This window comes from Anneissia japonica, unplaced genomic scaffold, assembly GCF_011630105.1.
Source record: "Anneissia japonica isolate Jap-2015-1 unplaced genomic scaffold, ASM1163010v1 scaffold493_len2256704_cov171, whole genome shotgun sequence".
Classification (NCBI taxonomy): Eukaryota; Metazoa; Echinodermata; class Crinoidea; order Comatulida; family Comatulidae; genus Anneissia; species Anneissia japonica.
The window spans coordinates 2,109,236-2,122,509 of record NW_022727062.1 but is presented as its reverse complement, the minus strand read 5'-3'; the positions used below and the strand labels follow the sequence as shown (position 1 = coordinate 2,122,509).

The 13,274-nt window shown below is 35.9% G+C and overlaps 1 protein-coding gene across 1 annotated transcript in view; it reads right to left on the bottom strand.

Annotated features, from left to right (window-relative positions):
- The window catches only part of LOC117113421 (lactadherin-like), a 41,884-nt gene that overhangs the window by 27,512 nt on the left and 1,098 nt on the right, over positions 1-13,274 (bottom strand). Inside the window, exons 2-4 of the mRNA XM_033256741.1 lie at positions 9,459-9,763; positions 8,964-9,105; positions 7,325-7,635 (exon numbers count right to left, since the gene is read on the bottom strand). Coding sequence (XP_033112632.1) covers positions 7,325-7,635; positions 8,964-9,105; positions 9,459-9,763 — 758 coding nt within the window. The remainder of the gene's footprint in view (positions 1-7,324; positions 7,636-8,963; positions 9,106-9,458; positions 9,764-13,274) is intronic.

Sequence of the window (13,274 nt, the reverse complement as noted above, 5' to 3'; positions counted from 1 at the left end):
TCCATGGACCATGCAGATTCAATAGCTTCACTTCTTATTGCTTCCTTTAAGAGCTTTAGCCTTTTTGATGTAAGATTTTCAGTGATTGAGAAACCAGATTGCTTAAGAGATTTTTTGTAACGGAATACGGCTGAGCGGGTGCGATAAGAGGTGAATTTGATAATGATGGGCCTTGGTTTTGGTTTATGCTCATTTCCAACTTTTCTTCTTCCTAATCGATGGGTACGATCGAGATCACACAGCTCAACCTCATTACTAATCCTGGAATTAATCACGTCAAGAGCTAACGAGTCCGTATTTTCGTTTATGGACTCAGGAACGCCATGAAGAAGCAGACAGTTGCGTCTACTATATTGCTCTAGTTCGTCTAGTTTGTCCACCATATCACGATTTTCGGCTAGGAGCTTATTGTTTTGGTCACGAAGACTGGCTATGTCGCCCGCAGCTGTCTCGTTGTCATAGGCAACGCTTTCATAAATATGATCACTAACCTGATCGATAATGGTTTCGCTGATGGACGAAATTAGTGATTTATTGTTGCATACAGCTTTAATAATTTTCTTGAACAGTTCAGGAGAGGACAAAATATGGTTGCTAATGCTCGTTGCAACAATCGCAATCAATTGAGGGTCGTCTGACAGAAGATCGTGAAGTGGGCCTAGTTCTTGTTGAGAAGGCGTTCCCGGTGTCGCTGTTGCCGTTGATGAATCAGGACCGCTCGTAGCCGGTTGTTGGCTTAGGCCTAGGTCAGACTTGCCTCCGTTGACGTTAGATTTATCGATTGCACGTTTTGATTTAGTCGATCTGGTTGTTGCCATATTGTTGTCTTCTTAATAAATAACAGATTTAGTCGGATAAGAGAAGGCCAAGTGTATAACTAGCAATTTAGGATACTTTTTTGAGGAGCTTTTAGAACATCGACTCTTCCATTAACGGAACCTTACATTGAATAAGTGATGTACAGTAAGGCATGCAATATCTTACATTGCTTGTACCTAAAAACAACATAAGGTTAAGTCTTACAAGTGTTTTTTAAATGTAAATAATATTAATCCAATTAGAATCATTTACAATTTGATAAATGGTAACTGCTTGTTTGATTGCCTATGGCAATACTTTGTCTAACTCAGGAAATTTCCATGTCATTCTTATTTTACAAGAATTAATGATCTGTAAGTCAGTACAATTATTTAATATCATTTTGGTTAAAATGTTGTAAGGCTTAGTGTTTGCTTTATTATCATCAATACAACATTTTTGAATGTAAATAATAGTACAGAAACCAAAGGCTGCACTGATTATTCACAAATAGAATACTAGTATGTTGACTCTGAAGAATGACAAACATGAGGCGATAATTGATTCTACATTTTGTTCTTTATTAAAACATTGTCAAGAATAAATATATAGTCCATGATGGTGACAATACTTAACTACTGTACAGTACCAGAAATCAAAACATAAAATTTTCTGAAAAATCAGGAAAAACGTAGAGTTCAAATTACGAGGAAGAAATATGCTTATGAAATCATGCCTCACAATATGCAGTAGGTACTCCTTCTTCTTCCATTCTAGTACAGACCACCATTCGGTGTATTTTCGTACTGTGGTGGTGTGCGAATTAGGTGGGGTTTTAGAAACCAAGACTCATTTCATTTTATTTATTATTATTATTATTATCTATAGTATTTTAATTTTTTAACATTTTTTTAAATTTTTTTTTTTAGTTATTTATTTATTTTAAAAAAAAATTTAAAACATCAACCTGTTTGCTAGACTCCTCCGGGAAGGGGCGCGACTCCCATTTCACCTTATGGTAGAGTACCCATTTCACTGCTCTGTTTTAGTTTCGGAGCTGCAGGTTTTTCAGACTGCGTTTGAAAGTACTGAGTGATTCACTGTCGACAACATGCTGTCCGGGAAGAAGGATTTAAGGTAAATTTGAGTTCTTGCAAATGGTACCAGGAACTTGCAGGAATGACCACGTAAGTTTACACCTGATGGAGTCAGGCACGTGCGGGATACATTGACGAGACCATTTTAACTATGCGATACATCATGTTAACTTTAGTCTGGGCCCTCCTTTATTGAAGTGGGGACAATTTAAGATCATTTAGCATTGATATTACGCTGCTTGTTCGACGATAATCACCTCAGACGAATCGGGCATACCTTCTTTGCATCATCTCAAGTTTTTAGATGTTGCCTGTCGTTGAAGGGTCACATACTGCGCTGGCATACTCAACAATAGGTTGCACTAAGGTTTTTTAGCAAAGCTCCTTGATCTTCTTGGGGCACTGATACACATTCCTTTGCAGAAATGCCCGAGTATAGTTCGCCTTGTTACATATTTTGGTGATGTGGATGTTCCAGTTAAGATTTTTCTGGATATGAACACCAAAATATTTAGTTGATTTCGCATCCTCAAGAACTTGTCCATGTATTGTATATGATTTTATGATGGGATTTTTACTACTGAAGATAACAAGAACTCTTTATGAGATCAAAAATGGACAAAGTAAAATTAGGCTCAAACTAAAAGCTTTTCAAACTATTAAAGTTCTGGTTGAGAGAATGGCCATCCCTGCAGAGAAAAACAAAAAACAAAAAATGGGAAAATTCGTTTAGCCCGAAGAGGATGGTTAATAGACCTTTCCGGAGTGTCAATCAAACTTAACAACTGACTAATCAGAACAGCGCTAGGAATACGCGCACCTCTTACAAACACATGTGTTGTCCAAAAACGCACGTGTTCGCGTATGTTTTAACACTGTCGCCTTGTGGGACCTTAGCAACAGTACCGTATCCAAGGGGCGGAGCTTAGCGGAAAGGAAAGAAGTTTGGCCCGAAGAGGATGGTTAATTTGTAAGGCAAGAAGTTTTCAAAATATTGATGTACAATACAATAATGTGGCAATTCTACTGTATGGCTATGCACATCATATTTATTCCTATTGAAAAATGGCCAAGTAAATTAGAAACAAACTCGGTTTTGTTTGGTTTTCGTAGTTTCTCAGCAATTTTACCAGGATCGCACATTATCCACAATGCAGAAAGATTCGTTCATGTGCTCTTGGCCATTATACAAATCCATTTTGATTATATTGACCGCTTACTGTTAGTACTCTGCAAAAAAAAAATAAAGAGGACAAAATTCACATATTATTATTACATGCACTAGAACCGGACCTTCTTATTTAGGTAAATTGATTTTCAGTCTATCTAACAACAATGGAGGTATACAATACTTGTATAAATCCATGATCTAACTACAGGTCTCTAATTCCAACAATAAAAATAAGAAAAATTTGTTAATTTGGGAATACAGAGTGGTTTTAATTGGAGGTGGTCTTTAGTTGGAGGGGTCTTTAATTAGAGGAAGGCCTGTAGTAGTATTTAGGGTAGTAGTAGGCCTAGACCTACCCTACTACAGGTAAAGTATTAATATAATGGCAGTAAGTAGGCCCCTAGGACTAGTAAATTACGATTCAGACTTGCCACAAGTCTCTTATTTTTTATTATTTTTCTCATTCTGGACAGCGTTACTAACGAGAAAGTTAATTTAGAGACAGAAGAAACCGGGAAAAAAATCCTAATCTGGAAAAAACAAATTTGAGTATGGGACGCCAATTAAATTAGGTATGGCGCGCACTAAGTGCAATAAAAAGTTAATAACCCAAAATTAGGGCCTGGAACCCAGGCTACTTACGATTTTGCGCATCTACTTTTCCTTGTCATTTTCTGTGTAAACAAGGCATAGTCTTACTTACACTTTCAACCTCCCGTCTTCAGCGGTTTGCAGATTTCTTTTTAACTTTAGAGAAGGATAGCTATTCTTTAACCTGATCTTCATTATTTTCCTTTCTTTGCCAGTGTTCTAAGCAGAAAAAAGCTTTCGGTTGCAATCTGAACACTGTTTTCAGTTCACTCTCCGTTTACTAATTTCTGATATCATGATTGAGGTAGGCTGGCCCAGTGTAAACACTGCTTGGGATTTGTCCCAATATCTTGGGATTTTTAATGACACCTTGTGATGTAGGGAATTTTTGTTAACTTTTCATTAAATCTTGAGATTTTTGGAATGCTATGGAATTTTTTTAATTTTTCCTATCAAGAAGAGATGAAATAGGCTGCTAATGGCCATATAATAACAGGGACGTATCCAGGGGGGGGGCCGTGGGAGCCGCGGCCCCCCCCCCCCCCCCTTTGTACACACTGTTAAAATTTTAAAGCTTATTCTTGAGCCAATACAAATATAATGGTGATGTGATGATGATGAATTTTACTAAAAGTGTCATTTCTGTCTCTTATACACATCTAGATGTGTATAAGAGACAGGTACATACCGGTACTCAAAGACAATGTTTTTAAGCTTTGTTATCTATGGGATACACACATACATTAATAAGATCTCTATGGTTGTCAAAAATCGCTGATAAAAGATCATGAGAATTTTTTTTGGCGCTTCATTTTACTAATGGTGATGTGATGATGATGAATCATCACATGTGTCATTTCTGGCCATCTAGAGGTACTATTTCCTAAAATTTTCTCATCTCAGCACCAACCATTGTGGGGCTGAGGTGGGTGTCAACTCACAAAATGCCCTCCCCCTCCACCTTTCAAAACCGATCTGTGCCCTTCCCTGGGTATGACATTAAACTACATCGAGTCGGCTCCTGATGTATGTCAATACTGCTGTTTGTTTTTAGGATGTGATCTGCTTTTTCATGTACATTTTTCGTGATTATGACTATTCTGGATAAAGAATGTTTTGAGCAGAGTTGGATTCAAGCCCCCCCCCCCAACCTTCATTTTTTAAGGAAAAAAAAGAAAAATATATTCAAATTAAAGTGCGAGAGTATATTCAAATTGAAGTGCGAGAGTGTAATTTCCGGCCATCTAGAGATGCCCTAATCATAAATTTTCTTACCTCAGCCCCAACCATGGTGGGGCTGAGGTGGGAGGTTCCTCGGTCTGTGAAAGTCCCTCTCTGGTTCAGCTCTCTTTCGAATTCCTGGATCTGCCATTGTTGATTTATTATATTATTTTTGCGCTTGTATAATGTATAATGCGTCTATTGCAATTTTCACTTTATCCTCTCAAACAGTCCTAAGAACGTTCAGAGTGCACTACTTCACAGGGGGATTCTCCCCCTTGACCCCGCCGGGGTCATACGTAATTCGCATAACGGCTCCCCCCCCCCCTTCAAAATCCTGGCTACGTCCCTGTATAATAACACTATAGTTTACAGTTATGAATGCATAAGGACTATTTAGTTGTTCAAAAAACAGACCCATTGGAATCTTCGTAGGATTTTTTTTTAAAATTCTTCTGAAAGGCTATTGTTTAAAGCCATTTTCATCATATTTCAAATATTTGTATTTAACAATTAACAAATTGGTTTATTTGTCTAAAAATATTTGAAATTTACTGGTACAAAACCAGAAGAAACTATTCAATAATTTTCATTTGCCCTGTCATTTTATGTATATAATTGTAAGACAGCCACCAAACCCCTCCTCCCAACTTCAGAAAATTCTACACAGTTGAATAAAAAACGAACAAATTATTGGTATCAAAAATCCAAACACTGTTTTGTTATATAGTGCCGATTACAGTCACATAATACAATTATTTGAAAAAGCTTTAAAATTTGACTTTTCTATTAAGTTGTAGGTATAATACTAACATTTTTCAGATCTTGGGATTTTTAAAGCAATCTTGAGATTTTTTAGACTCAATCTTTTAAATTTCGTTTTTTCCCAGTGGTCGCACTGGGCTGGCCTAGTTCACATTATCTTCTGTAGTAAAAAGTTGCTACTGCATAATTTGTGTATGATTTCCAAACGTAATTCTTTCTCGTTGTATTTATAAACTTCACCCACTTATTGAACGTTTCTATATCTTTATTCTTTTTGGAAAAAGAATAAACTAGACTATTCCAAAACCCTACAAACAAGCGTTCGGCATCTTGCTTATATTTTGTCGTAGGCAAGATTATTCGTGTCAAAGTGCAATTTGATTGACCAATCACAAATCACTTACAGTCGGGAATACGTGGTTTTTTCAAAAAATCTCAACAATCACAGAATGTGTATGAAAACAAAGGTGGCGTATCGACATAGCGGCCATTTCTCTGAGAATTAACTTGTCTCAAATTCTACAGATTTTTCAAGGTTAGTATTTTGTGGATGGTTTATTGACTAACCAAGAATTCTTAAACCTCTAGATTTTGTGAAACTTTTTCGTATCCGTTTTAAGTACGCAGCCATTTTTAATTCATGTATTAACTAACACCGTTTACACGGCCACTTAACACCTATTACCGGATAAACGCGATCATCATGATGATCTTAACGTGGCTATAGATTTTTTTCATGACCAGTACTGTACGGGGTAATCAACCTCTTTATTTCTCTGGGTAGAGTATCAGTAGCGTTGTATTTAATTACTGAAGTACATTTAATTCACCTTTCTACCAGTTATGTATTTTTGTTATACCTGTAGCCGTACATTGGCTAAACATGATAGAACAAGCTATACTGTTCCAGGACGGCTAAGGAAAGCTAGTTGATATAATGCTACGGTAATTATATTATGTTAAAAGCAGCTTACCTCAGTACCATTTACATTTTCTACAAAAGTGAAGTTGATTACCTTATCACTCCAAGAAACACTATATGATGTCACCCATAGTGGTGTATACAGACTTCATTACATCGTATGAGTCAATTACTGTATCGTTTGAAATTTCGGTACATAGTCTATTTTATGAACAAATACGTTCACGAATTAGGAGGAGGTACAGGTAAGAGTAGCACTCAATAAAATAGTAAAAAATCGTGCAATCCGATGTTTTTTATACTAGTCTCCTTCGCTTTGACGGTGATCGCTTATTTACCAAGAATAAGAAGAGCGCACATCGACACGGTTTTAGTGTACATCACACATTAACAGTCTAGGTCATGCTGATTGGTTGATATAGTACATGTAAAATGAATAACATGTTTTGCGTACTGCCTGACAATAATGGGCTGTACAAGTTGTAAATAATTGGGATTTGGAGGGAAACCACCTTCCTGCCGCTTACGAAATCTACTCGCGCTACCAAATGACCTTGTCGCACTGAGCGCGACAAAGTTGAATTCCTTGTCGCACCTTAAAAAATCAGGTCGCAAATGTGACCAAATAACCCTTAATTTTAAGCCCTGCAAATGTACATAAACTAAACATGATAGAACAAGCTATACTGTTCCAGGACGGCTAAGGAAAGCTAGTTGATATAATGCTACGGTAATTATATTATGTTAAAAGCAGCTTACCTCAGTACCATTTACATTTTCTACAAAAGTGAAGTTGATACCATTATCACTCCAAGAAACACTATATGATGTCACCCATAGTGGTGAATACGGATTTCCTTGTGTTACTACACCAATAACTGATTTCACATCACTGAGGTTGGCTTGAATCCATTCTCCCTGGCTGTTCGACTTAGGGACCCATGCTCCATATCCACTATTTTCGTCAGGTTGTGTATTCAGTCGTCCTTCATCAACATGATAATTATTGTCATACACAGAAGATGCTGTGAGCTGAACGGTACCATCTTCAACACCAAGTGCATAGAAACCTAAAGAGATAGATTTGCATTATAAAACATACTTAGCGATCTTGTGCAGGCCCATAGCCAGGTGGGGTGCAGAAGGGGCAAATGTACCCCACTGCCCAAAATTAAAAGGTGCACATTTTTAAACCTATATTTTCACTAAAATTCACTTATTGCATGGATTATTCAATTTGTCACCTTTTCTAACTGTTAATCTTTTAATAGCTGTGTTACGAGATTTGTCAAAAAAGTGATTTGCTTAGTGAATGCAGATAGACCTATATTAACAAAAAGCTATGTTATATAGGCTTACAGATGTAATGGACATAAATACTACTTCTTCAGGTCCACAATACCAAAATGAATAGAAAACATAGGCGGATTGGGAGCATCTGGCCTGCCCTCCTCGCGCAAAAGCAATCATAAGGAGCTGAGACACTGTTTAGATCTCCTACGGATAAATCAGTGCAGTAAATCATAAAAATAATTTGTAAGTTGAGGAAAAATTGTATTGCAGATCAACCTTTCAAGCACTCTACTAGACACACAGAGTAATGAAATTGGTCAGTAGTTAGTCAAATCATTTTTATCACACTTTTTAAAGACAGAACTATATTTGCCTTTAACCAGTCTTCAGGCAGCTCACCAGTGGTCATGGATAAATTGAATATAAAACATAGTGGTAAACAAAGTTAATCAGCACAATTCTTAAGAATGACTGGCAAAATCCTGTCAACACAAATTGCTTTACTGGTGTCGAGTTTTACATGGATTTCAATGTTACAAAGTTCTGTTTGAAGTTTGAGTCTGTTTATTATTGTGATTACTTAATTACAGGCCATAATAATCTGTCACACTCAGAATGATTAGTTTACAATCCATTTATCTGTGATATGGAAGTCTCTGGAAAGACTGCAACACTGCAATAAAGAAACCTTGAAATAATCTAGATTTCTCCGTTATATGTCAAACCTAAGAGCTTTTCTAGGTTTTCTAGGTATGTAGAAATAATTATCTTATATGACGCCCCGGTAAGGACATAGTTTATTAACGAAATGATTTCCATTCGGACCAACCCCCCTCCCACACTAGCATAGGCCAATGTGAGTTGAGAGGGGTGAAGATTGTCGCATCTGGAAGGCCCAATTAAAATTGCTTCCGATGCGCCTGATGTGTGTAACTAACAGCAGATTCCAACTTGATATTAAGTTTTATTTATATTTATTATTTTACGCTGTGATAAAGTGGTAAGAGACTACCGTTTAGAACATCTGCGGATTTAAAATGTGGAAAACATTCGTTTCCATACTAACTGATTGATTGCAATTTTAAGAGAATGAGATATTATTTACCTGGACGTGGACCAAGAAGCTCAAATCTTAGAGCAATGTAGATATGCCATTCCATTGGACAAATGCGGATGAATTGAGTGTAAATAGTAGATTGGAACATTTGTGTCACCTCAGTGTTTTGATCCGTGTTTCCCTTTAAAATCTACAAAAAAATACACATTTTAGATAATTACTTTATTATTATCTATTTGTATAATATTGGATTTATATCGTGTACATCAATCTCATGAATGTATTGCCAACATTGTATTGTATACTATAACAACTCCCTTCCTCGACCTAGAAACAATCAAGAATGCAGTAATTACAACCTCCTATTTCCCCGTGGGTAGTATCGGCAGCATTGTGTGTAATAAAGCATTTCATTTATATTCCTACTAGAATTGTATTGTTTTTATATACTAAAAAAAAACATGTAGGCCCATTTTGCACAGGACAAATAATGGGACCAGATTTAATGCCACAGTATGGTAATAAATGTTCAAAGCAGCTTACCTCAGTACCATTTTCATTTAATATCACATGAAATGTGGTATCATTATTATGCCAAATAGCTTTATATGATGTCACCCATAAAGGCCCGTCACTTAGCCCTTGTGTTACTAAACCAATAACCGATTTCACATCATCGAGGTCGACTTGAATCCATTGATTCTGGTTCAAATATTCAGGTATCCATCCTGATGTTGAGTTCAGTCGTCCATGTTGAGCAGTATACTTTTTATATGCTGAAGATGCTATGAGCTTATCTGATGGAATGGTACCATCTTCAACACCAAGTGGTTCAGTAAGCCCACAATCTAAAGAGATATGTTATTTTGTATTATAAATAGCAATATGCTGCCCGAGTTAATTTGCTTAAAGTAAAATAATGAAAAGGTTGGGAATTTTTAGGCGTCTCTGATAAAGAATACTATTGACATTTCAAAATCCTTGTAGTACACAACGCAGATATTTCTGAAAAGAACTGTTGTTTTGTTGAGAATGTCTCAACGTTTCGATTGATATTATTCTCCTAATAAGGATTAAAGAAACTCTTAACAAAACAACTTTTCAAAACTTTCTAGGTGGTGTACCGTAAGCATTTAATATATTATTACTTACGACATGCAAACCTTCAAACAACATAAAATTGACAACAATCTAGAACAATGAATGACATGAATTCAGTGAAGTAAAATGTATTCATAAATTACGATGACCTGACATGATTCAAAAACATGCACAATATAGCTTTTGAAATATCCTTAGCTGGCAAACCATAAAGCAATGAGTTACACCATTCTAGCCTTGAACGAGAATCTCGGTTGATCTAGGTTCTATAGGTACTTCTGGATACTCCAAATTCTACGAATTGGTTGAAGCCCGGCTTTACAGACATTGTGTACCTGATTGACATGCTAAGTGTTGAGTCCATAAGGCGCGATCGACAAATTATTCAAAACGACAAGAACGCGTTCAGCTAAACGGTGCTATGCCAAACGCATCTGGCAAATCAATCGTCCTAATTAAAACAACTTTATGAATATTCATTAGCTAAGCTTCACCGTTCACGACACCAAAGATACTAGAAATACAAGATAGAGTTCTCCACACGAAAAAAGTGTTCCACCGTGTTCCACCGAAATGCATGGTGGGAATACGAAAAATGGGATGCCCCCTACAGCTGGATCTAAAAAAACTTGTGCCAAACTTTCGTTACCAAGTCGTCGCGTATTTTATTATCATTTCTCAACAAAGATACCAAACTGGAACAGACAGTGACATCGGTGAATACATAACCTCCTTGGTGGCGGTAGAAATCGTTGCTATTATCCAAATAATACACAAAACAATTAAAGCATAATCATGAATCAGTAAACAATAAAACAACAATACAGCGCAAAATTGCATGGCCGGACGCACTCTTAGTGAAAAAGTTTTCCTCCATTAGTGGAAAAGGAAGGGCGCCTTTTGCGTCTGGATATACTTAGCAACAGAAGGGCGCCCTGTACGTTGGGCACGAAGTATAGGAAACTTGCATGGTTAAAAAGAAGGGCGCCGCCTACATTGGGCACGACTTCCGCCTCATTTTTACAATGCGAGAACTCTATCTTGTATTTCTAGTATCTTTGACGACACAAGTCTGAATGGTTCGAACCGTCCAGACGCGTCTGAACGGTTTGCGGAGGCTTTTGTTATTGTTCATAGCCCATCGTTCAAACCATCCAGACGCGTCTGAACGGTTTGCGGAAACTTTTGTTATTTTTATTATTTCATAGCCTATCGTTCGGACGCGTTTTTTACGTTCTTATTAATTACTACAGTATGTTTTAATGCTATTGCGGGTATCGTTGAAATGCGGTCCATTTGAACTACAGTTGGCAGGAGACGCAAACAAAAATGACGATGTATTTTTATTGAGTTTCATAGTGTAGGCCTAGGTTAGGCATAGGTCCTATTATCTAACGTAATCCTACTAGGCCTAATAATAATTAATAGGCAAGCCTAGACTAGGGACTAAAATATAGGCCAGGCCTAGGGTTATATGAAAATAAAGGTAAAAAATAATTCAAAAATAGCCTGTAGACCTAGGCTTACATCTTGACTGTTAAAGCCCTATTTGGCAGGAAATAATTGTATGTGGTGTAGGCCTCCTCGATGCCTAGGCCTAGACAGTTTAAACTTTGACCGGATTACTTCAAAAATGTACTTGTCCCCACGGCTCGGATGCTTTGCCATTATAAGCCACGTGCTGTGTGTGAAATGTTGGAAGTATGCCAACTGATACTAAAAATAGCACATACTAAAAATAGGCTTCTATAAATTTGGCTATGTCACTCGGTATGCCACAGATTCTATGGGTATGCGTACGATGTTCAATTTAATCAGAGAAAATTTGATGATAGGTCTGAATGATGTTTTTTGTTTTATTTTTATAGAGTAGGCATGCCTATGTTTAGAAGTTATTGCAGCCGTGTAATCAGCTAAAAATAAATCACTTGCAATAAATAGATTTGACATGGATTGACTCTTCTTTCGTAAATTTGTGATGAAATTTAAATAAATGTTTTCTTTTGCTATTGTAATTTTTTAAATTTTATATAGGTCTAGTATTAATATTATTTTTTTGCAGCCAGAATTACATATTTTACATCTACACTATATTTTACATCTACCATCGAAACATCCAAATCCATTCCAGAACCTATTGGCATTTTTATTAAATACATGAATCAGTTTTATTGTCATTCGTAGTAAATTTCAAATACGTGAAAACATAAACTGCCTAAAAATACAAATAAGGCAGTTGGTAGACTGCATGTTCAGTGCAGACGAACTTAGCAGGTGCAATTTAAACGGCACAGCCGTTGTAACGTGCAGGGGGAGAAGATGGAGCGTGAGCCTCTTTCCCCCCCCCCCCACCAAAAGTTGCTGGCTATATTTAGACAAGTGGAAACAGAGTTTCCAGGCTCAACTGTTAAGTGCGATAGGGCCCTGAAGGAGGCAGTTCTCACCGTTCTCACCGCTTCAACAATAAGCCCAGTCGTCTGTAATCACTTGTATTGTTTAAAATAGTGTACATACTGTAATTTAATTCAACATTTTGTCAAATTAAACTATGTTGTTACCAAAAAAGTGTTTCCTTTCATTTGTACTTGTTTTGTTGCATATTATGATTTATTTGAAGAGTGAAAGTGTTTGAATGTGTGCGTGTTTTGCTGCATAACATTTTGTGAGATATAAACTGATAGTGTGTACGATAATAATAATAATAATAATGGAAACCACGAACAGGATACAAAATTAAAGTAAAGCATAATTTAAATCAAACCAGAGCCTTGCAGGCGTCAACGTTCCTATGCATGATACACGACTTTTAGAAGTATATACGTGTATATATATATATATGTATATATATACATATATGTATATATATATTCATATATATTCATATATATACATATATATATATATTTATACATATATATATATATATTTATATATATATATATATACATACATATATATTGATATATATATACGTATACGTATATATATACATATGTATGTATATATATATATGTTTGTCTGTATATATACTTATATATAAGTGTACATTATATATAAGTGTATATATATAAGTATATATATAGGCCTATATAAGTATATATGTAAGTATGTGTATATAATGTATATATATATATATAAGTATGTATATATAAATATATATACGTATATATAAGTATGTATATGTATATATATAAGTATGTATATATATAATATATAAGTATGTATATATATTATAATGCATATATGTATATATAGGCC